At 49.4% G+C, this 24,039-nt stretch overlaps 2 protein-coding genes and 1 long non-coding RNA gene across 7 annotated transcripts in view; 2 read left to right on the forward strand and 1 right to left on the reverse strand.

Moving 5' to 3' along the window:
* Positions 1–4,241, forward strand: part of c13h12orf4 (chromosome 13 C12orf4 homolog) — a 9,241-nt gene extending 5,000 nt beyond the window's left edge. The window contains exons 9-14 of the mRNA XM_057052354.1: positions 1–108; positions 213–281; positions 355–557; positions 1,706–1,763; positions 2,146–2,213; positions 3,155–4,241. The exon at positions 1–108 is cut by the window's left edge and continues 21 nt beyond it. Coding sequence (XP_056908334.1) covers positions 1–108; positions 213–281; positions 355–557; positions 1,706–1,763; positions 2,146–2,213; positions 3,155–3,247 — 599 coding nt within the window. The 3' untranslated portion in view covers positions 3,248–4,241. The remainder of the gene's footprint in view (positions 109–212; positions 282–354; positions 558–1,705; positions 1,764–2,145; positions 2,214–3,154) is intronic.
* A 543-nt stretch (positions 4,242–4,784) lies between these two features.
* LOC130536484 (uncharacterized) lies at positions 4,785–7,059 on the reverse strand. The gene is made up of 2 exons (XR_008953358.1): positions 5,079–7,059; positions 4,785–4,995 (listed from the first exon to the last, which is right to left on the reverse strand). It is a non-coding gene; the product is annotated as an uncharacterized LOC130536484 (long non-coding RNA).
* Positions 5,174–23,621, forward strand: slc45a3 (solute carrier family 45 member 3). 5 transcript variants are annotated; one of them, XM_057052350.1, is made up of 7 exons: positions 5,174–5,301; positions 17,006–17,350; positions 19,182–19,372; positions 19,449–20,112; positions 20,905–21,170; positions 21,242–21,819; positions 21,855–23,621. In XM_057052350.1, the coding sequence occupies exons 2-6, from the start codon at positions 17,203–17,205 to the stop codon at positions 21,668–21,670; spliced, it is 1,698 nt and encodes a 565-aa protein (XP_056908330.1). In that variant the 5' UTR covers positions 5,174–5,301; positions 17,006–17,202; the 3' UTR covers positions 21,671–21,819; positions 21,855–23,621. The 5 variants fall into 5 exon arrangements, with proteins under 5 accessions (XP_056908330.1, XP_056908332.1, XP_056908329.1 ...); XM_057052352.1 differs by lacking the exon at positions 5,174–5,301 and adding an exon at positions 9,833–13,629 and having other exon boundaries at positions 21,242–21,823; XM_057052349.1 differs by lacking the exon at positions 5,174–5,301 and adding an exon at positions 9,833–13,629.
* The last annotated feature ends 418 nt before the right edge of the window (positions 23,622–24,039 follow it).

Below are 24,039 nucleotides of genomic sequence, written 5' to 3' on the forward strand. Positions count from 1 at the left end.
AGTGCACAGACTTCCATTTTCTCTGCCTGGAGGAGCAGCTGGAGGAGGTGCAGCAGGTGTTGCTCTACGCCAGAGCTCAGCGGAGCAGCAAGCACAAAGAGCAACCGGGTGAGACTTCTGCTCTCAGCTCCCCATCACACGCGGAGCTGTGACCTCAGACTCATCAGATCCAGAAACCCCTCCTCCTGTGTTGACCTCTCGTTTCCTTCCAGAGATTTCAAGGAACGGAGGTGATGATAAGAGCAAAGCGCTGGAACGAAACCCGTCCAACATCTCGCCAGGTAGCGGTAACTGAAGATGCAGTGCGTGACGTCGCTGTGCGCTCAACTTTTCCTTTCTTTCTTTTCGCGAAAGGTGAGTTTTACGTCTCGCGGCACTCGAACCTGTCGGAGGTCCACGTCGTCTTCCACCTGTGCGTGGACGATAACGTGCGTTCGGGGAACATCACGGCGAGGGATCCCGCCATCATGGGCTTGAGAAACATCCTGAAGGTCTGCTGCACCCACGACGTCACCACCATCACCGTTCCTCTGCTGCTGGTCCACGACATGTCAGAGGTGAGGACCAGAGCGCACGGGCGCCCCCCCACAGAGGCCTGCTGACCTGTTCATAAGACTGTTCCTTTACTTTTGACTTAAATGATATTTCAATCTCACTAAACCGGAAAATAACAGAAATAATGTCTCATAATTTGGTAGAATGCAACAGCTACCTAAAAAAGAAAAAATCCTGATAGTTATTCAGACTAAATCCAAACTAATAACAGCATAAATCTTTAGAAATGTAAGAGATCCACCATCAAGGCTACAAATGTTAAACCCTCATAGCTCTGCTAACGGCTGCAGGATCTTTCGTTGTGTTTTTGGAGAGAAAGAAAGTCCCCTCACAAGTTTCTGTCATGTTAACCGATGTTAACCGTGCTTGTTTACGTGCCGCTGAGGCCCGGCCTGTGGGAACGGGGAGTTGTGTTTACCCAGCGCTTCTCTACCGAGAGGAGGTCGAGAGCTTTTAATGACTGGTCTGTAAATCTGGACTCTCGCTTGCTTCCATAATTGCAAGACTGGGAGCTGATTAAACCCCGAGTGCACCCGTGCCACGGCATGTCTGATCAGAAATTCTGTGTTTACGTAACCAAGAGGACTCTTTTGAAGCCATGGAAACCAGATGAGCTTTAATTGACAGCTTCTGGTGTCGCATCAAAACATTCGGCCTGTTTGTGCAGGCCCGTTCTTGTGCTTCCACCTTTTGGGTGAGAAGGTTTCCTGCTTGGCTCAACGTTGCGTTCGCGGCCTGCTGTACCGGCTCGTGCACTTTAGCCATATCTGACATAAGGGAGACACACTCCCCTTTGATGGTTTGTAGGAACAGAAGCCAGAGTGGTTCCCCAAACCTCTCCAGGCCTCTCTTCTCTCCCTGTCCACCAGTTTTGTCCAGTAGGTGTCGATCACAGGCGGAACTATAAACCTCAACAACCGCCGTCTGTAAAACCTGTTTTGTGTTGATTAGAAGAGCGAGTTTGTCCTCAATAGCTGCCGCAGGAACGCTCATTTGCAGTGGCCTCTGTGCACGTTGCCCTTTGCATTCCACCTGTGTCACTCTGCCTTTCCGCAGCCATTCCGACGCATTGAGTCCCGTTATTTTTAGTTTGGCGGCGCATATTTTGAAGGTGCCAAACGCATCACTCTGTTTTCTGGCCTGCGTGCAGGAGATGACCATTCCGTGGTGTCTGAAGAGGGCCGAGCTGGTCTTCAAATGTGTCAAAGGTAAAACGGCTGATTTCGCGCTGAAAAAATCGAATTGAGCTGTTGTGTTATTGCTTTTGTCACACTGTGCACGTGAATCGAACCGATATTTAACGCTAAACAACGCCTGACGGACGCGTAATCCTCATTATGGCTGATATAAACCAGGCTGACTCCATGTTGTTATCTAACCGCTCGATTCTTGGGCTCGTTCTCTTATCCGGAAGAGCTTCTTATCACCGAAGCAGCTTGTTATTAATTTCTTTGCTATTGAAGTCGTCCTGTTTTTTTTTAATTGTCATAAATCACGTCGTCTCTGGGGATGAAATGTGGGTGAAAGTATAATTTCTTCATGTGGGGTGGAAAAGGCTTCTTGGGTTTAAAGAGTCTGTTTTGTTTCCAGGTTTTATGATGGAAATGGCCTCATGGGATGGAGGCATATCACGGACGGTTCAGTTTCTGGTGCCAAAGGTGAGAGCACAATGTCCTGACTGTGTCTTGTCTTGTTTCTTTTTTTATTTACTCAGCCTAGACTCAATTGCCCTTTAAGTAATCGCTTGCCAGCAAATCTGTGTTAACTCTGCATATCCAGTGTGTACACAGCCTGACAAAAGACACACCTGCCTCTCCGGCAAACACGTTTCAGCGCAGACAAAGAGAGGCAGCAGCCATAAAAGCCTGGATTACACCTCTTTACCCCGTCCCACTAATGTTTACGCTGCTCTGCCAAAGGCTAAGCCGTAGCGCTCGCTAAGATGCGGCCGGAGAGGAGAAAAGTGCACGTTCCCAGATCTAAACGCATCTTTCTGTCCCGTCGGGTGGCAACTTGAGGCGCGAGCCGCTCTATTTTGGGGTGAATTTGGATGTGGTGTTTACCTCCAGCGCGGGTGGCTTGTTAGGGAGGCAGCGGCGCCCACGGCGGCGTCCCCTGCTGACAGCGTGAGATGACAGACCCAGTAGCAACAAAGGAGCCCGTGCACGCGCTTCCTGTCGACCGCATTCTCAGACGCCATTTAAAATAACTCGTCTTTCTTTCTGGACCTCAGAGAGATGCGGCAGCTAAATATACTCCCTGACTTTGCGTGCACGCTCAAATGCCGCGCACGTGGCTTTGTTTCTGCATTCCCACTTGATGTTCGCGGCGCTGAGAATGACACATTACTGCTCCCCCAGGAGAGAGATGTCAAAGCAAAGGCCAGCATAGAGGACCGTTAACACCGTTCTACACACACCGCAGCCACATACATTTGCTTGGGCACAGATTCAGCTGGCTTTATGTTACGGCCACTGCCGCATCCTGTAGGTTGAAATGTGTTTATTGTTGTTCTTCGTTATCAGTTTATTTAGCGGCTGCATCAACCAGAGCCTCGTCCTCTCCTTAACCGTGACTCCTTTGCCTCTTGTGTCGGCAGAGCATCTCGGAGGAAATGTTCTACCAGCTGAGCAACATGTTGCCTCAGATCTTCCGCGTGTCCTCCACCCTGACCCTCACGTCGAAGCACTGACGGAGCGGCACGGACGGAGCGGCACGGACGGAGCGGCACCACCACCAACAAAACTGTGTCACATTTCAATTTTTGCCCTTTTTAAGGCCCGATTCAGTTATTTCCAACATCTACCAATTCAATGGGGACCAATGATTAATACACTTCCAGTAGATGCTAAAAGAGTTTTAAATACTCTCAAAGGTGCACAGCTTTGCTGTAAATGCCTTTTCCTGCAACGGGGCCGGAGACCGAGGCTCCCCAACGCAGCTGCTGAAATGATCTTTTCATGCCTCCGGGGTGTGGTTCCTGGTGGTGACTTTTATGGCGCTGGGACGTCCACGGAGGAATTCCAGCTTTGTCCTTTAATGCAGCTCACGAAGAGTCGATGTGAGAACGGCATGACATCATCCGTGCAGGTCGTTTAATGTGAAAGCAGTCTTAACTAACGACGCTACTGGCAGGTGTGACTCGGCAAATGCATTCACGCTTCACCCGTGAAGGATGATCGATTGTGGGACTATTAGCACTATTGCAGGGAGCTAACTTCTCATTTTGACGTGCGGCCAAACATCCTCTGATAAATGTTGTCAAAGTGGTTGTGAGAATAACAGTGAAGCCATGATGTGTTTAATGTCTGTAGGAATATCTAAAATTCAGTGGATGGCTTGTTCAGAGTGGGCTGACATAAACTTGGATGGTTTTGAACAACCTTCGTGGTTTAATGCTGCATTGCAGTGAGTGGTAGTGAGGACTGGCGTGCGTGTGCGTGCGTATGCGGCTCTGTCCGAACAGTCTAGCTCTGTAACAGCAGGGGGCGCTGTTTTGTAGACCAACCTGAAATGGGCCAACGTGAAGAGTTCGAGTTTTAACCAGTGGAAATAAATACACCTCGGCATAATTTCATCCCGAGCTCCACCTCTGGTCCAAGTTTTCTCAGCTGAACTCTGATTTCTGTGCCCGATAACATTCCTGTGTGAGAAATAAACCTAATCGGAATCACTGGAATTAGAAACTGATGCTTTTGGGAGCTTGTGGTGGATGTCACTATTAGAATAATTGCATGTCGTTACTGTCCAGTGTGATGTGATTCCAGGGACACCCACGTCAGCCCCTAATTTGAGTACCTGAGCCATGATCTCTGATATTACAGTATTAGGTTAACCTCAGTTTTTCCCAAAATAAACTACATATGGTGGGAACATATAGAATGGAAACCGTCGTGGAATGGTTTTACGTTGACCTCCACAGCTTTTTATATCACACCAGCCTGCTGAGAACCAACGGGCTCATAGGAAAATGATTTGCTTAGTGTTTGGCATTCTTGGGATTGGTCTCAGTGTTGCTGGAGTGTTAGATTTCATTGACTAAACAGTACTGCAGTACATTTATGCACCATCAGTAATTCCTGTCACTAAAGTGAGTTTTCGCCAAATCGAAAGGTCTAAATAATTCATTGCAGAAGGAATTCCTCAGCATTGGTCTGGTTTACATTAAATACTTGTTAAACTTTAAAGGATACCTCAAAAGAAAAGGAAAACTCCGTCTCTGTTTTAAAAAAAAAAAACAACTTCAGCACTTTTATTTGATGTTATGTATCGTGTTTTTAAAAATGAGGAAAACTTTCCTCAGTGGGACAGAAGCAAGTGAAAAGCAGATTTAGACACTAAATACTGTGGAAATATGTGAAGAAATATGTGAAGAAAATATTAAAACGGCAAAATCTGTCCAGCTTCTATCGCCATCATCACACCGGAAATGAGGTTTTGCTAAAAAATAAATGAAACAAAGTGCTGTTTAACTTGGCCGTTATAAGACAGAACGTGTAACAAAAAAAGACTATATAAGTTACCTTAGTCTTAATTAAAATGTAGTTTTGTTTTTTTTGTGAATTAATTTAGCTTTGGGTAAAGAATTGGTCCTTTAACGTTCCCCTGACCGGAAGTTGTCGCCTCGGACGCCGGTAGCTTGACGACTGGCGGCGGCTGCTCGGCGTCTGCCTCCGCACCAGTTGAGCCAAAGCGGGGCGTTGCGAATCACTCGCGTGGATTTTCTGGAGCTGCTGCGATCAAAAGGTGAAGTTTGCAAATTCTTTTCCTTTCAACACCGTCTCCGTTTCGCCGACGCGCCGTTTATCCGCACTCGTTTCTCGGGGCGCAGTTGAAACGCGGGCGTTCGGCTCCTCTCGCTCGCCGCGTCGGGTAAAAGTTATTCCCCGTGTTCGGTGGCTTACGTGTCGGGGGGGAAACACCAGAGAACACCGGTAAACTTCCACCGAATCGCCCTTTTTGAAACCCCGTTCAGACGGAATTTAAAAAACCCCTTCGGGGTCGCGTTAAGATGGTTTGGCTGAAGGATTGGTGATAACCGGGGCTGCGCGTCAGGGGCAGCGCGCTGCTCTGGAAGTTTCCCTCCACCCCTCGGCGGTCGCTGCAGCTTCATCATCCCGGTCTCTGCGCTCGGATGCTGGGCCAAGTGCCGTGATGGCAATCGCTGGACCGGCTCACTGATCCACGTAAACCATCGTGTCGGGGAGCTTCTGGCTCCCCCCCCCTCCTGCTGACACTTGGGTTAATGGGGGAGGAGGCGCGTCGGGACACCCTGTTCGGAAACTTTGTCCCCGAGGTCTTTTACCCTCGACGCTTTGTGTTTTAAACACCGAAGCTTGGAGTAACATGAGAGCCGCTAATCCGGGATCTGCTGAGGCAGCTGTGAACAAGGTGGCTGGAAAATACCGGTTACTTGGGTTCCGACCGCAGATTTCGCCCTGCAGACATGAGCTGATCTGCCGGGAACCTTTTAGCACTTGCGGACCCCCAGATTGGAAGCGTGGCTCCAGATGGATGGATCTTGTTCAGCGGGAACTGTTGAAGACGAGGAGCGAGTCACAGATCCAGAACTGTTGCCAAGAGAAGTTGGAAAGTGTCACTGCCTTTGTTGACCAGGCTGGTCCTAGCCGGGTCCCAGGCTGGTCCTATCCTGGTCCTAGCTGGGTCTCGGACTGGTTCCATACTAGTTCTAGCTGGGTCTCGGACTGGTTTCAGACTAGTCCTAACCTCATCCTAGCCGGGTCCCAGACTGGTCCCAGACTAGTCCTAGCCTGGCCCTAGCCGGGTCCCAGACTAGTCCTAGCCTGATCCTAGCTGGGTCCCAGATTAGTCCTAGCCTGGGACCCAGCTAGGGGTCCCAGACTGGTCTCAAACTGGTCTTACTTTGATTCACAAAAACAATCATCATATTTCCAACTACAGTTTAAACCGAACACTACAAAAATGTACCAAAGTAATTTCTGAATTGCCAAATGCTCCGCGTTCTGTGTAACTCTGAGCAGATTAGGTCATCGATGACAGATGAGCATCAATTATGGTCTGTAGTTGGATGGGGATGAACAAATCTCTCTGAAGAGCAGCAGCATTCTCCCTAAATTCCTGTTTACTTTCCTCATACCAGCCACGTCGACTATATTAAAGACTCTTCCATAAAGTTCTTTTGTAGCAAGCTGCATCCAAGAGTGGACAAAAGTCCTCCTTCCTCCTCCTCCTTCTTTGACTCGGACATGAAGATCCAAAGAAACGTTCCTTGACGTGAGTTCAAAAGGTCAAGTGGCCCTAACCCACGCCGGAGACCCTCATTGTCCCCATGACCGTGACTCTCCCATCACACAAAGGCTCCTTTCCTTTTTTAGTCCTTCTATGCTTCAAATAGATTTCAGTTTCCCAACTCAAGTCTAGTTCTCCCCAAATGTTCCCTCTTCCAATAAGTCTTGCGCAACATGGCGTCCTCCTGCGGTCATGCGAGCTCTTTGTGGTGTGCATGATTGTATCCTGATGATCACCGACTAGCATCTTAATGATTACACTATTTTAAACGAGCTTCTCTGCACTTGTTCCGTGAGCCAGTTGCCCCAGGAGGGAGTTGCTGGTCCGCTCCTCAGCTCTGGAACAGCCTCCTCATCCAGGGGACTGTGGCTCCACCAGCTGCCTGTTCCCTTACTGCTTTCTGACAGTCTAATATAACCTCAAGCTGAGCGCAGGATAATCGCCCGCTGTCGAGGACACTGAGCTACTTAAGCAGACGGGAGGCTTTGCAGTTTTATCATGCACATACACCTTTTTTTTCCCTCCCAGTCGGTTGGTCGGCTTTTCCTCCCTATGTTTTATTTATTTACGGTCTTTATACAGAATTTTAAACAACTTGTTCTGTCTCTGTGGAGTTGTGGAGGCAGGTTGGGTTATTTGGTGTTGTTCTCTTCCTGCCCCCCCCCGCCCCTGCCCTGACAGGTCGCGGTTTAAACCCTCTAGCTGGAAGGGGTTTTTGGGTGTGGCGGTCCTTAAGCCGGATCCTCTTTAAAGGGTTACGAGCCGCTCGTATCGCTCTGGTATCATGACGTCCGCACAATGGTGGTCGTGGGCTTGGCTCTGAACGCGGGGACGACTCCCGTGGCGCTCCTCTCATGCTGACACATTTTGCTTTATGGACTCAACTCGAATTCGCCCGCCGATAATTGTAGATTTTAGCGAATTACAGGAAGCAGCAATTTCAGCAGGAAATCGAATTTTAATTGTATTTTTATTGACGGGATCCATCCTGCTGTCAAATCTCTGCGAGCGCTCCAGTTTAACCAGTTCTCACTCTCAAATCACTGTGATGTGTTTTACAGTCTTTGGGCAATTATTGAGATCATTTGAGCCTCGTACGTTTACTGCTGAGGTAAATGAGGCCCTGCACTGCTAATTGGGTGAAAACACTGAGCTCATTTATTGGAACAGGAGGGGGGAAAGAAGTTGTCATGGTCAAATACATTCGGAGGAAAATAAATCTGTTTCTATCCTATATGCCCCCCCCCCCCTCCACGACATCGACGACTCCTAAGCAACGCAACACCTGCTCTTAGGCTGGGAAAATCTTGCAAGGACTAAAATAACATTAGCGGGACCACCATGATTCACTAGCAGCGAGGGAAAGTGCTGAATATTAAATGACCTGTCTGGTTTCTAGGTCTCTCATTGACTGGGAGGAGAGGGGGGCAATGCTAGTTTCCCAGCCCCCAGAGGGTTGCAGGGTCACAGTCCGAACGGTTCTCCCTGTAGTGGTGCTCTACCACCAGCTGGGCCGGGCCGAAGCTTTGCTCAAGGGCTCATATTGTGACACAGACTAAAGAAACGATGTCGGCTCCAGGAGCATGTGGGAATGCCGCCCCCGGACTAAATTATTCATCTTTTCCCTTGTTTTTCACATTATGGCCCAATTCTTAAACTGCGTTGGGAATTTTGCAAGTGACTTACCTTTTGATCCTGCTGAAACTTATTCGGCACTCGTGAAATAATTATTGTCTTTTTCTTCTTCTCCCCGCTGCATTCGTGGGGGTACCGCGTGTTTTAATCTCTGCCACTTGCTTTGAAGGGCAATGTTGTCCACCGCCTACTGGGGGGGGGGGTGGCTTTCCAAGGCTTCCCCTCTTCTCAGGGCTGGGTGGAGCAGGAGGGGTAAATTTGCTGCGAGAGGGTGGTAGAGACAGCGCGATGCGTCTGTGCCTCTGTTTTCTCCTGTGTCTGTGCAGGTACTCTGGCACAGATTCAGCTTTCCAGCTGCTTTTAGCTGCAGCTTGGCTTTGGATATTTCGGAACCTCTAAGGTCTCCATGCGTATTGTGCTTCTGTCGTTTAAGAAACGAAAAGAATTGATGGTTCTGTAGTTCTCCTTAAACATTGAGGAAGGAATGTGGTGGTTCAGGACTGGGCTCATTGTGTGCGTTCTGCACTTGCCCTACTTTTAATTCTGGTGTTTGTGTTGTTTTTCCGACACAAGATGCAGATTAAAGGAATTTGGGCTCCTTCTTGTCCTTTAGACCCTCTTTTCCAATGTATTACCTTGCGTCTGCCACAGAAGTCAGCTGCTGCTCTTTTTATATCGGCTCCACTTATTTTTCAGCACAATTAAAAAGGCCACACTAGCGGAAGGAGAAAAGGTCACACTCGCACCTCATTAAAATGAGTTAGCTAAACTAGAAGTGGAGCCGGTACGACCGACATGTGGCGCAAAGGATGAGGGTTTAAATCGCGATTTGGGACCCTTTCCTGTTTGATCTTTTAACCAGTTTGGGCTTCAGGACCTCCTAAATTCTACGCATCACACACTACTGGGAATTTCTGGGTCACTTTGGTGTTTTAAAGGCTAAAACTCTCTCAGCAAATCCTCGTGCTCTCAAGGAAACAGCAAGATGTCTGAGAAACATCCGGGTATTGGGAGTAAAATGACCAGTGTTGTTTGGGAATGTTGGCTGGGGGAGCCGCCTCCTGGATATTGAATATTCACTTAAGTTTGCTCGTTTTTGAGGTTTGCTGGTAAAATGGCGAAATGTCACACCACGGCCTCTTTTTTGGGAAGCAACTGGAACGGGGTGCTGCTCGGTGTTTGAGCGAGTTCCTTTGATATACGAGCTGCTTTGTTCCCGCCGAAAGGATCAGGCTTCTAATTCACATCAGTATTTTTGCAAATGCTTTGATGCTGCTCGCGCCACTTCGGTGTTTCGATTGAACCGTGCCCCCACGGGATCCTGATCCAGATTTTATTTTGGGCAAGACTGGTTGTTTCTGGTGTTGTGGTTGTAAAGTAAATCGCATATCGCCCAGTGTGTTTCGAACTCTTGCATATTTTACGTACTAGTGTATATAGAGTTGTGTTAGTTGTGTGAATATATGAAACTTGCTTGTTCTAGTCGCTAAAAGCAGAGGGAGGACATTTCTCATCGGTACTGGTGGCATCATCACTTGCCTGACTGGCTGTTCTGCAAATGATTGAACTAAAGGTTCTCATTTTAAGCCATTAAACAGTCCAACACCAGATTTATCGTAATGCCGGTCAAATTAGCGGCGCTGCTTTAACGTGGAAGCGGGCGGGAGCAACACCTCAAGGACAAAGCAAACTTGAGCAAAGCGAGACGCGTTTGTGGACGTGTTTTGGCTGATTTCGTCTCGTATCCTGGGTTTAGAGGACATGATGATAAATGGAGAGAAGAACAATGAGGCGTTTACGTGCCTCTGTTGCGCGCCAGCTCATTTCTGGTGGAGCTGATGAGTGACATTTCTCCTTTTCCCGCAAGTCCCCGAGTAGCTTTTCTTAGTTTTGGGCGGTTGGTTTTAATTTAGGATGTGCACGGAAAGTAGCCGTTTGGCAAGCAGGAGTCACCCACCCCGACTGTTGGTAGTGCCGTTTTAGGTTGAGTTAAAGGTCCTGAGGGCTGATCGTGTGTATAAGGGAAGGTTTTGTCTTCCGTTTATACCGTCTGGTTTATGTTGCGATTGACTGAGGTGTTGGGGGAGCTGCTGCTCTCGCAACAGCTGGAAAAGAGGGCTGGACCTGTGGTGGTCCAACTGTCCTTATGTCTGTCAGTGTTCTCCACCGCTGCATGAAATGCATCCATGCTGCTGGAATGTTTGCAGCTTTGGTCTTCTCTGGGTGTTTCTTTTTTTTTTTTTTAGAAACAGCTGCATCAGCCCCCACAGTTTTATTTCTTTGCTGTTATCCAACAATGTTCTGGAAAGAAATGTCTTTGGCCATATTTGCCTCACTAAATGGACCTTGGTGCTTGGTTCCAACGGCACAAATGGTGAAGACGCTCCTTTGAAACGATGACCTTGCGAAAGCCGAGGCTTTGTTAGTGAACGGGGGACAAAAAGACACAGCAAAGGTATTTGTGGCAGGAGAAAAAACATCACAGCTTTATTGAGACGGTTCTGTTATTACGATATTAGTTATGCATCTGACTAGAGCAGCCACAACATAAATCTCACTAGGAGGTTGCAGACGTTAAGGCAGAGAACGCAGGAGGAGCCCTCGGCAATAATAATCGCTCTGCCCGTCCGTTCTGTTTTTCCTCCAAAGTGTTTCCATAATTTGTGCATAAAAGGTGCATTTAGTGATAGCACCAGTTATGGCTCCATCTTCAGCCTTAAAGAATACCTTATAGCGAGCGTTTACCTTGCATGAATATGTAGCCCCCCCACCCACCCACTTGGTGACAGCCAAATTGATATTTGTGAAAATTCCTTCCTGCAAATTTGCCGTCAACGTTGCCACGCTTTGAAGAGTGCTTTTCAACAGGCGGGCTAGTCGACTGTCAGATTTACCGTTGATGTCCCGTTTTAGAATACGCCACGAGAGCTGGCACAGCAGGCGGCTGTGATGGGCGCAGAAGCCTGTTTGCCTCAGACTTGGAAAGACTTGAACCCCCACCCCTCAACCATTACACCTGAGTAGCTAATGAGGGGTTGGGGTGACGCTCCGTTTTCAGTGTAGCAGACAGAATTGACCTGTCATCTCGAAATAAAGGGTTTACCTTTCCAGGCTTCTGTGATATTAGGAACATATAGGTATGTCTAGCTTGTGAAATGTGCATTTTCCTGCTCCGTAAAAGCTTCAGAACAATTCTAATTGGCTATTGTCGTTCATTTTTCGTAATACAGGCACTAGCCTAAAGCTACGACACACAGCATAGATCACTCAGGATGTCTTGAGGCCGTATCTTTGTATTCCTGACTTTAAAATATGTCAACAGGAAGAGAGACCGCAAAGGATTTGGCGTGACCCTAATTGGAGGAGCTGTTGCTAGTTATTTGATGGCGCTGAGGGATTTGGCGGCCGATTCTCGCTGGGTTGATTCGTACGTGCGTTGTTGTATTGTTTGATGGCGAAGCTGCTGCTGGAACGTGCGGCCTTGCCTCAGTCGGCCTTGTGTGCTTCCATCTACATTCTGTTCCGACACTGGCGTCTCCCGAACAATGTTAACTGAATGCTTTTAACGCCACTTGCTCGACACTAATAAGCGCGTCTCTGTGTTTAAGCGCCGCCGTCACGTATTTCTTTAAAGGTTAATTTGCCGTCGAAGCACACAACGGGTGATTGATTCATGCCCTCCGCCGCGTGGGTGACATTTAGGCGTTATTGGGACCCAGCCGTTTAGGCGGGCCTATTTCTGACATGTTGTTTTAGTTTTCTTGGTTTATCAAAGCACAAGAGCGGTGGGTCGGAGCTCATTATGGACACTTTGTGTGGCTTTGGCCCACACTGAAGAGGGTTTGCAGAAAAGGCTACCGTGAAATGAAAACTTTATCTCACCCGGCGCTCTATATAAAGCACAAAGCAGGATTAGGTGATCCAAAGCTGGGTCTCGGTGAGCAACTGGACTTGGTTGAGGTCAAGGAGAAGAGGAGAAACGTCTTCAAGAACCTGAACCAACAGGACCTGGAGGAATGACAACCCTCATAGAATTCCATTAAACAGAGTCATTTTCTGAGCAAGACAGACACGAGGAACTTAAGTGTGAGGTATTAAATTAATGGAGGGTTTTCACCTTCCCTGTGTCTCCAGGACTTACGCAACTCACTCTGGTTCTTGCCAATAATTAATTCAGGAGGTAAAATCTTCTTCTGCGTTGTTGATAGATTATAGACATTGTTGTTATGATCAATAGTCCTGCAGAGTTTAGGAGATTTGGTCTGGAAAGGCTGGACCCTGAGGGCTGAAATCAAGCCCCCGCCATTATTTCTTTCCCCCTAAAATGGGAATTTCAGGATTCTCCATTCCAAGCGGGCCGCTCCTGTTGCTGAGGGGACGGCAGCCGCTGCTTTAAGGGGAGAGTCCTTAAAGCCATCCGTAGGGTGATTACATTAGCCCACTGCTAACATTCACTCTGGGTTTAGATCCACCTCTTCTCTCTCCCCCTCCTGACTTTTATCTGATTAAAAGCTTCTCAGCTGGGCAGGTTGGAACGATGGATAATCACACTCTGGGTCCATGTGTGCCGCTGCCTGTGGACTCAAATTGGATTTTCCTGCCTGAGCTGGTGAACCGAGGGGAAGCGGCGCACGGACAAGAGTTTGAGCTTAACTGGCCTGTAGGAAGGGACGCAGCGAGAGGTGGGGAAGCTGCTCCTCCCCTGATAGGCCGTTAAACATGATACCGGGTCAGGGGGTAGCGTACAGAACTTTAAGGGAGTGGCCTCCGTGGGGCTGTTGAAGGATATCACTTCTTTGTTTTCTCACCACCTATTTTGCTCTTCTGATGCAACGCAGGAGAATCTCTACGCATTAAAAGTTTGTTTCCTATTCAGTTTATCTCTCGTGAAAGAAACTAGATAGATAGAAGGCAGCTGGGACCAAAGGAGAGTGACAGGATTCCTCCAGGGAGGGAGGGAAGGAGGAAGGGAGGGATGCTAAGGGGGGAGGACGTCCAAAGTAGCCCGATTTTTAAAAGAAAGAGTCTCCGAGTCGAAGCAGGTGGTCTAAAGTGCAGACATGCTGAAAGTGAGTGGATGGGCTAAATACTGCCGAGCAGCTGCTCAAACGCCGTAGCCGCCCGCTTTTTAGACACCTAATCTCTGCCAGAGGATTCTCTTGCCGGCTGGTGAGTATCGTTTTGTCAATTAACTCGAAACCTTTTGGCTCATTGTGTTATTCTGGGTTAGCGCGCAGGCACTCATGCGCTCTTACCTCATCTCCTGTCCTTACGGGGCATTAATATCCCTCCTCATTGTCAGCTAACGGTTTGTGCAAGTCGCAGTGTAATTTGCTGCAGCTTTAGTGAGTCAATGATGAGTTGACTTTAAGCGTGCTTGCTGTTGCACGCACAGCAACGTGCGGCCGGAAAATCATCCCGGTGGGGGCTTATCCGGCACCCACGTGCCTCTCAAGATGTGGCTGCAGAAGCAGTGCGCAGTGGCCGGATTAAAATGCTGCCAAATTAATTTAGGTTGAATCAGGTTAAGCTGCGTCTACTGAGAGAAACGCAGCATCGATTCAGATTGCGTCATCGCGTATCTAAAGAACTTTAATTTAGCTATGCTAATGACACTGCTGTGCTTTGGAAATTTGCAGCAATTACTTTCTTTGATTCTACCTAATTTAAATGTCACCACTGTGACTATTGCCTAAATGTAAACGCACCAGATTACAACTTATTAGCGTTTGCATTGCTTACTATTAGCCCTTTCACGGTAACACAATAGGTTTTTCGGGGGCTAAATGGTCGCGGTAAGCAGGGAGACCTGTTATCATTGACTCACAAGAGGGTACAAGGCTCAACTCCACTGCTTTGTGTTGTTCTGTTTGCATGGACCAGTGTGATAAGAGTCGTCCTCAGCTCCCCCTCTTACTCGTGTCCACGCAGCCCAATCCTCCCGCAGGGAATCGGGCTCGGAATCATTCTTCGGGAACTCTTCCTGCACATCTCGGCTCTCCATGATCATTTCTCTGCAACCGAAACTTGGATTCGGACCGAAACCGCTCCCGAAGACGCCGATGTCGCCGGCCTCCCAGGAGCCGCAAACTGTTAATTTCTTGTCATCCTTTTGGTCCTGGAAACCCGAAGGGACGCGTTCAAAGCATTTGTGCTAATTAGCTGCAGAGATGGAAAGAGCGCTTCACATTCTGGCGCCGCGAAAACGGCTTCAACCTATTGGGAGTTAAGACACGGTTATCCGTCCCGCTCTATTTAAGGTTTGTCCCTCGGTTTCTCACCTTTTGAATGTCATTGGACTCCTACTTGCAGGTGATAGCTTTGAAATGTTGGATTTTGTCACATGATTTGTGGTAAAGACAGGGGTCAAGGGTCACAGGGACGGCAGGCTTAAGATTGCAAGATGGGGGTGGGGTCAGCTTGGTCGGGGTCAGCTTTTAAGTGGACAGAGGGCACAAATCTAAGCTAATTTTAAAATGGTGCTTGGATTGTTGTGTAGTTTCCATTAGTGCTTTCTGACCAGAGAGAGAGCTGATTGGAGGGCGGCGTTTCGAGGACAATCCTCTGATTTATTGTGCGCGCTGTGGGCTGAATTTTAATGTAGCAGTGTAGAAATCTGGAAATTTAAAAGGCACAATGCCCATTTTGTCTTGCGCAAATGGAACTGGAGAAATGGGAATTAGTGTTTGAAGGCCTCTGATGCTGAATGTACGCCTGTCCTGGAGAAACCCGCTTTTTCCCCGACGTTATACGTGTGTTTTTGTCTCAGACTGTGGTAAAAGAACGAAGGACACAAATAGAATATACTGAAGATACAGAGGTGTCATTAAGCGTGTGGTGAAATGACTGTGTGGGTTGCCCGTGTCTATTATTTTCTCTCGCTCCACGCCACAAACGCGGCCCTGGCTAAAGAATAAAAACAGCCAGATGGATTTTTGGATTCGATAAACGCTTCTCTGAACTATACTTTACCCATTTCCTGCTATTCCGAACATCTTTTTTCCGGTCTACCGGTCGTCTCCAGTTGCCCTCTCTTGACTTTGACTTGCATATACCTCCTGCGGTCACGGCTAAAGCAGCCATTCAATTTAGAAAAAAAGCCCGGAATCCATCTCGCTTTCGGGCAGAGATCCAAACAATCCGCGGCTGCTTGGCTGGACACATCAGATTTTTGTGTTCTTGCCACTGGGAGCCCTTCTGTTTTCTGTGAGAACATGTCCCACAGTGTCAGCTGGAGCTGCAATAGGAGGCTTTCACTCCCTTTAATGCCTTTATCTTCCTGAGTGTTGCTCGTGGGCAGACGTGTCAATAAAGGCTTTCTAAGAATTCAGGTCAGGGATGAAACCAAAGCTGAAGGTTGAGGAGGGATAAGCAGGCGGGGAGAAGGTGGCGGGAGGGGCGGCAACGCATACACATGCCGGAGAATATGCTGGCGGGGGGGCTGTCATGGCCAGACAGGTCAGAGGCCTGAGTCTGGTCCACTGATGGCGTCTCTCAGTGTGGTCCGAAGTTGGGGTGGGTGGGAAGCGCTGCCCTCAAGCCCCGCTCCATCCGGCCTGCTCACGCTGTGGCTTTATTCTTAAAGACTGTGGAGATTCAGGAATGATGAGGACATTTCGTTTACATTGATGGTTCCGAGAGTCTTTTAGAGAGGCCCTATTAACCCGCTGACCATTGGGTTCGAAACCCTGGGTAAATTTTTTTTTTTAAAAACGGCCAGTTTGGGTCTGAAACCAGTCCTCTGGATGCTTCAGAAAAGTCCCCGAGAGTCCGTTGGCCTTCCGACATTTTTGTCTGGACGCCATCTAAATATGTCGACGGGGGGGGGGAACAAATTCCTGAAACTCGCCAGCGATGGTGGTGGATGCGACGGTGACATCCATTTTGTTTGCGGGGAAAGAACAGATGGGCAGTTCTGGCAGAGAAATGTCGCACCAACTGCAAATATAGCACCTTGTTGTTCCCGCGTTAGCGGCCGTTCCGACTGTTCTCGCTCGGTCTCCCTGCTTTAAAAGCACTCGCGCCTCCTCGCTGCATCACGCCGGGGATGCTAAACGCGCTAAATTTTCCCTTCCAACGCCGAGGACGGGTGCGAAAGGTTGACAAAGAACGTCGACGGCTTGAATATTTCACATGGTTCTTCGGCCGACTCGCGTCTCCTGTGTGACCTTGGCTCTTCCCGCCACCCTGAACTCTTTGGGCAGGAGCGGTGAGGAAATATCATTCCCCGATTCCCGTCACTTGTGCCGTACATGCGTCTGAAGATGATGTCATGAGGAAGCCTCGATATTGAAATTCTCCCCTCATCCAGGGGGAGGACGGTGTCGCGGGTCCGTAATTCCGCAGTCGTTCAAGTCAAACATGTCGAAGGAGGATTTTTGATAGGGTTGCTTGATCAAGGCAGGCACGGGGACGCTTTTGTCCCCTTTTCTTTCATCTCTCAGGTAGGAGAAGCACACTGCGCGAGTCGTCCCATCAAGGTGTCTTTGTTCTGCTTTTCCTTTCATTTCTGATTGAGTTCTTCTCTTCCCCCCCCCCCCCTCAGATCTGCAATGCTGAAAAGAGAATGAATCCTCCGGGTCATCTGAGCCATCAACACATCTCCAGTGCTGTCTCTCACCTACGGACCCCTCGTCCCACTGGGGCGCCATCTGCCTCCTCGCACTCCCCCCTTCCTTATCCCCCTCCCTGCCCCCAGTAGAGCGTTACCAGAGAGGAGGGAAGGCGAGTCAGCCTGTAAATATGCTTGGATGGAGGTCTCAGTGGCGCCTCGTCCTGCTGAACTCCCTGACCTGTGGCCTGGAGATCTGTGCAGCAGCTGGGATCACGTACGTGCCCCCACTCCTGCTGGAGGCTGGGATGGAGGAGCGCTATATGACCATGGTTCTAGGTAAAGACTCAGGTGGCCGCCGAGCTCCGTACGGGTGTAAACATGCTTCTGCCTCATATCGCTCATCTGCTGCCGCCTCATTTCCTTCTCCTTAACCGTCTGAATGACTTCAGCGGGGTGGGGAGGACGTCCTGGTCTCATCAGCCCAAGAAACCATCGCCTCTAATTGGAAATGTAGTTTTTGACTCCGGCTGATCGGAATATTCCTTTTGTTATTTTTTTTGTTCACTTCACTTGGCCTGTTTTTCATCTTAAAGCAACCAAAGAGAAGGCGATTTTATTAGTGTGTAACTGATTAACAGGAAGCTTTGCATGCCATAAAGACATCGGTGGAGCAGAGATAAGGGGCCTAGTCAGCTGTTGCTTTATGAAGGCGCTAATTTAAAGGCAGCGAGAGGGTCAACAGCGACGCAGTCGCAGAAAACGTCTCGAACTTCTCTTTTCCTCTGAGTGCTCTTGATCAGATGACGTTTGCAAATTACACCTCCTGAAAAACACTAAAAAAACGATCTCGATTCTGGAGAGTAAACAGCTGATTCAGCTGATTAAAAGTGCCGCTGTGACGATCTAAGAATGTCCCCGGGAGTTCCTTTAATGCTTACTAAACACATTTTTTGGGAAAGAGTAGCAGTAAAACGGGCGCCGCGCGTCATTTTCACACGTTGGCTGTCAGCATCAGGCGTCTATTTCCGACCTCAACGGCGCCCAATTTCCCCTTTTACCGTTCACACGGAACTTCGGCGCGTCTCCACTCAAATTACCCTTGAGAAAAACCGTCCCCAAAGCTTTCCCAGGTTAAATAAACGACCGACTCCTGGAAATACTGATGGAAAAGCGGCAGACGCGATGAGTGACCCATCAATAACAAGCCCACTCCTCTAAAGTACTGAACCGCTTCTGCTCATCTGCCTCTGCAACAGCCGCTTGTGCTATGAGGGAAAAATGATTTCATTGTTGGGGCTCCTCCCAAACTGGCTGCACCGTAAGCCAATCTGGAAATGGGACTCAACCTAATGCTCTTCTCCCCCTGTAACCCAGTGCCAGGGTGGTGTTCCAATGGAAATAGATATTGCATCTCAGGAGGGTTAAAACTAATTTCCCCCCAGCAACAGCATCAGGTTCTCATAAGCTTTCTACTTTATCTAATGGCCATTTGTTGGCTGCTGCATCCTGCAGTTGTTACTTTTGTCCCGTTTCTTCCCCGTGAGGGGGGACGCCGCCGAGGGTTTCATTACCGCCACTATATTTAATTACGTATTTTAATTGCGGCCTGATATGTAAATGTGTTGTTATGTTTACAGTCACAGGCGGTGTGTGAGGGGAGACGTTGCTGGGGGGGGTTGGAGTTGATCTGGGGATAATTGTGACGGGCCTCCATGGCTAAAACCGTCCTCTTTGAAAAAGCTTATTGTTACTAATTCTGTAGTTCCAGTTACTATCATAGACAGACAAATTATTATGCTTAGGGGGTCGTCTAATCGTTAGGTCACATCTTAGCTGTGCTGCTATAGGCCGAGGCTGCCGGGGTCCAGAAACATGATCACCTGACAGGCCTCTGTCACCCCACTGGGTCATGGTTTCCTCTCCTCTCCTCTCCTCTCCTCTCTCCTCTCCTCCTCTCCTCTCCTCTCCTCTCCTCTCGTCTCCTCTCTTCTCCTCTCCTCTCTCTCTCCTCTCCTCTCCTCTCCTCTCCTCTCTCTCTCCTCTCCTCTTCCTCCTCATTTTTCCTCTCCTCTCCTCTGATTGTATAAGACGCTATATAAATAAAGATTGATTGATTGATTGATGTCCTCGGGGCGTTTGCCTGACGTGTCCCTGGTTCTGTTCACAGGTATCGGTCCGGTGCTCGGCCTCCTGTTCATCCCTCTCATTGGCTCAGCCAGTGACGACTGTAACAGCAGTTATGGCAGACGACGTCCGTTTATCTGGCTGCTGTCGTTGGGAGTGCTTCTGGCGCTGCTCATTATTCCTCACGCTGACGTCCTGGCGGCTCGGTCTGCCTGGGGTGGCCCGACGGTCCAGGTATGGGGGCGAAAAGCCCGAAGGAGACGAGACGAGGCGAGTCGGCGGTTCTGAACTCTGTGTCGCTGCTCTCTAGGTGGGCTTCCTGATCCTCGGAGTGGTGCTACTGGACTTTTGTGGGCAGGTGTGCTTCACCCCGCTGGAGGCGCTCCTGTCGGACCTGCACCGGGACGAAGACGACTGCAGCCAAGCGTTTGCCATGTTCTCCTTCATGATCAGCCTGGGGGGCTGCGTGGGCTACTTGCTGCCGACGCTGGACTGGAGCCACAGCCTGCTCTCCGTCTACCTGGGGGGCCAGGCCGAGTGCCTCTTCACCATTCTCATCCTCATCTTCATCTCCAGCGTCCTCATCACCATGAAGGTGTCCGAGGAGCCTCTGTGCGCCGGCGCCGGCCTGGCGGGGCCGTCGGCCTCCCTGGAGCTGGGCCCCGGAGCCCTGGATGGCAGCCAGTGCGGCGGCCCGCGGTCCTGCTGCTACCTGCCCCGCTGCAAACTGAGGCTTCTGAAGTTGGGCCCCCTCCTGTGTCTGCTGAGAACCTGCTGGTCCATGACGCCGGCCATCTACAGGAGCTACTGCCACGTGCCGCAGGTGATGCGGCAGCTGTGCGTGGCGCAGCTCTGCAGCTGGATGGCCGTCATGTCTTTCATGCTTTTCTACACGGACTTTGTGGGGGAGGTCCTGTACGAGGGGGTTCCCAGCGCCGTACCAGGCAGCGTGCCCAGGCAGAGGTACGAGGAAGGTCAGTTCTTCGCCACCGAAACGCTCAATGTGGGGGTTCTTATCTGGGAAGAGTTCTGGAATTGCATAGATGCTTCATACCGAGAGGAGAAATGCAACAGAACAGTAAAGACGGGTCTAATCTGTAACCGCCTGCGTGAAGGTTAATCACGTTCTACTTTTTGAAAATGTGTGTTTTTTTGATACTAATCTCTGCACGATAGCAGAAATCCATCACCTGCAGCGATAAAGCGACGTCTCCTTTCGCTATGGCGAGGTCGCTGAAGGCCGTCCTCGTCTTCCCGTCTGTTGGCAGCTCCCGCAGCTGATGTATGGAGGACGTAAAGCTGCAGTCTGTCGGACAGGCGGCTCCTGTGAAACGTCGTTGGGGATGCGGGGCCGCGTCGGCGTAGCAACCACTTTCTGCTCCATATTGATCTGACTGGGCTGATAAATGTGGCTACAATTCAGCTTTCAGGGAAGGGCACAAACAATTTATTCGGGGAGTGCGCGGCGAGCCGGCGGCGAGATATTTACCCTCTTCCACCCAGCTGAGTTTTATAGAATTTCGGCGTTTATTAATATCGTTGCTGCGATATGTAGCACAGTGACTTTCCTGAAACAATATTATTGCAGTGTTTCTCCCCCCTAACTTCAAAATCCATAACAATTGGATTTGGTTCAGGGCTTCAGCCGTCGTAACACTAATCAATCCTGGTTTTTGGGCCAATATCCAACAGGAAATGACTGCAGATATGCAGATGTTCTGGGGTAGCACAGCTGGTTGAGACGCTTGTTCCTGTCCCACTTGCAGGCATTCGGATGGGCAGCCTGGGCTTGTTCCTCCAGTGCGCCACCTCCACCTTCTTCTCTCTGGTCATGAGTCGCCTGGTCCGCCATTTTGGCTCGCGGTGGGTCTACCTGAGCAGCATGGCCAGCTTCACGGCGTCCACGTTGGTCATCTGCCTGTCGGAGAGCGTGGTGCTGATCACCACCATGGCGGCGCTCACCGGCTACGCCTACGCCACGCTGCAGACGCTGCCCTACACGCTCACCTGTCACTACCACAAAGAGAGAGAGGTGAGGACCGGGTTTCTGACGCGGCGCTGCGTCACTTCACGCCCTGATGTCGACGCCTTCTCTCATTCCAGGTGTTCATGGCAAAAAAGAAAGCCAAAAGCATCAAGAAAAAGGGCGCCGCCAAGCGGGATTCTGTGTATTTGACGGCGGTGGAGGAGAAAAGTGAACACGCCTATAAAACGGGGAGTCTGTTTGGGACAGAACCGGCCCACCCGGATGGCTACGAGTTCTACAGTCAGAACGGCGGCGTCCACGCCTGCGCTGGCGGCGACCAGGAGGAGCCCGAGACGCCGTTCGAGAAGCGCGGCGTGGGCTTGGACTTTGCCATCCTGGACAGCACCTTCCTCCTCTCTCAGGTCTTCCCCACCCTCCTCATGGGCACAGTTGTCCAGCTCGCACAGTCCGTCACCGCCTACATCGCCTTCTCCGCCATTTTCGGCGCCGTCGCCATTTACCTGGCCAGTCAAATCGTCTTCGACCAAAAGGACCTAAAAAGTTGAAACTCGGGCCTCGATGGGTTCTTTTGTTCAGGTTCTGTTGGGGGGGGGGGAGGATTCAACAGTGCACTATTTCTCCACTGCCTTGTGCTAAACTCCTGTGTGTGTGTGTGTGTGTGTGTGTGTGTGTGTGTGTGTGTGTGTGTGTGTGTGTGTGTGTGTGGTGTGTGTGTGTGTGTGTGCCAAGGTCAGCTGTGGTATTTTCTCCCTGTGATGTTGTTGCATTCTTCAGTCTTTGCTGGTTCTTCTGCTTTTTTTCCCTGTTTTTCCTCAGGTTGTCGGACTACAGGCGTACAGGCGTCGTGTAGGTTTAACCGTTGTCAGCGGCGACCAGCCAGAGCTCCTGTCACCGTGTGTGTGTGTGTCACTCTGTAGTTACTCTCCCATTCATTTATACTCGTCTCCGTTCTTCCTGCCTTGTAATTGCAGCTTGTGCTTAACGTGGGATGAACGTTTCTTCTCTTCCTGGTTTTCTTTGAAGAGATCCAGCCTGTGTTTTTGTCTCTTTTCCGCACCGGTCGGCCATCTTTGTCAGTGCCGTCCTCTTGTGTTTAAGGAATTCTTTATTCCTTAAGTGTAGGAGGAAGTGCAAGTGCGTCTGTTGTCGTCACGCCGATGTGTTATTAATTTTTTTTAGCAGGTGCATATCAGGCCGCGGCCACAGATCTACCGCAGACGTGGCAACGAGCAGCGAACCAGCCTGGACACGTGTCGTCTTTTTTTCCATTTGGAGTTTTCTAACCAGCATGAAAACGCTCCGATTTGCTTGACTGTTGTTCTTTAGACCGCTCCGTGTTTACCGCCAACGTCTCTCAAACTCTGTGATAGGTTTTACACCTGCTAACCTTTAATCAAGGTGTGGTACAGCAGCAGAAGGAATCTTTGCTTTGTCCCCAGTTGTCATAAACGTACATAAGCTGTATACATATTTTCCTATACGTCCCTATGGGGATTTTATTACTGTAACTGCATCAGGCAACTCATCCAGGTCAGGACTGTTTTCTCAGGTTTTCACCAGGTTTTCTTACGCCACTTCAAACGCCTCCCTGGTTGCCCGGAACGCCGTTATTTTCTGAAGTGACAATCGAGAACAGCCACACGGATCATTGGCTAATATAAGTAATATATTATTGCAGCGCGTGAAGCGAGTGTGAGCGGCGTTCTTGTTTGTTGAGCGTGATAATCTGCGTTGTGGGCCCTGCTCACGTCCTGCGGTATGTTGCTGCGTTGTGGTCCTCTCATCTTCGCACCTCTCTGGGAGGTGTGATCCTCCACGGTGGCTGAGGAAGCGCACAAACATCCTGAAAGACCAAAGTTGGGCTTTCAGCACGGGGGGGGGTTGCTTCTCTTGTGCAGGTAGATATCGTTCACACGCCAAGAGGGACATTTTTAAGTGCCTGTGCCCTTTGCAGACCTTTATTTTCCTCCAGACTTTTATTTATTTATGCTTTTACTACAATTTAGCCTGTTTTTAAAAGGTTTTTCTCTGGGGTTCAAAGGTCGAGGCTGTTGTGATGAAAAAGATAAGTTATTTGCGTAATTTATTTGAACTTTTCCTGCTTTAGCCTTGATCAAGCGGGAAGCTGCTGCCTGCTTCCAGTTTATGGAGCTTCAGTTGAGTTGTGTTCCGTCGTCATGACGCTGCTGGTCAAAATGGTTCGGGCGTTTTCCTTTTTCTTCCCGTGAAGTCATGACAAAAGTGCATTTTGGGGGTCTCGTGTAACCACTTCTGTTCTGAGGGAGATGTTTTTATTTTTATTTTACAGGAGAGGATAAATTAGGCCATATATACATTGAATTTGATCTCACTTCCTCCATTTTTCTGACAAGACTTCCTGTCTTCGTTCAGTTGTCATAAAGACACTCATCAGATTCGCAGTTTACTTCATCCGAATGTGTATAAAAACACAGTTGCCAAATATATTTTATACAAAATAAAAGATTTGTAATGACATTGAGGTGGGGTTTTTTTTAAGTTTCACCACACGAAGCAAGATGTTACGTTGGAAGATCGAAGTAAATTATGAAAATCCAATCACAGGTGAATGCTACATATTCTAAATAACATCATCTCACCGAGTACAACAGAAATTTGAAGTCACAAAGTACCTCAAACCCGCCTGAATGACGCGCTGTGAGAATGAACGTGGAAATGGCGCCATCCACCGGCCGCGTTGCGCCACTGAGCGCGCCGGTGCGCGTCTACACCGTCCCGGCAGACGCGTGTGCGCGCTGCTGGTGTTCTCTGTCACACGGAGGGGGACGCTGGGCTGTCGTGTCGCGGGGAATGGCCCGCTGGTCATGTGTGCCGGTCACAGTACGCACGAATGCGCCGCGGGCGAACGCGCGACTTATGGCGCACTTGTTAAAAT

This window comes from Takifugu flavidus, chromosome 13 (assembly GCF_003711565.1).
Source record: "Takifugu flavidus isolate HTHZ2018 chromosome 13, ASM371156v2, whole genome shotgun sequence".
In the NCBI taxonomy this organism is placed as follows: domain Eukaryota; kingdom Metazoa; phylum Chordata; class Actinopteri; order Tetraodontiformes; family Tetraodontidae; genus Takifugu; species Takifugu flavidus.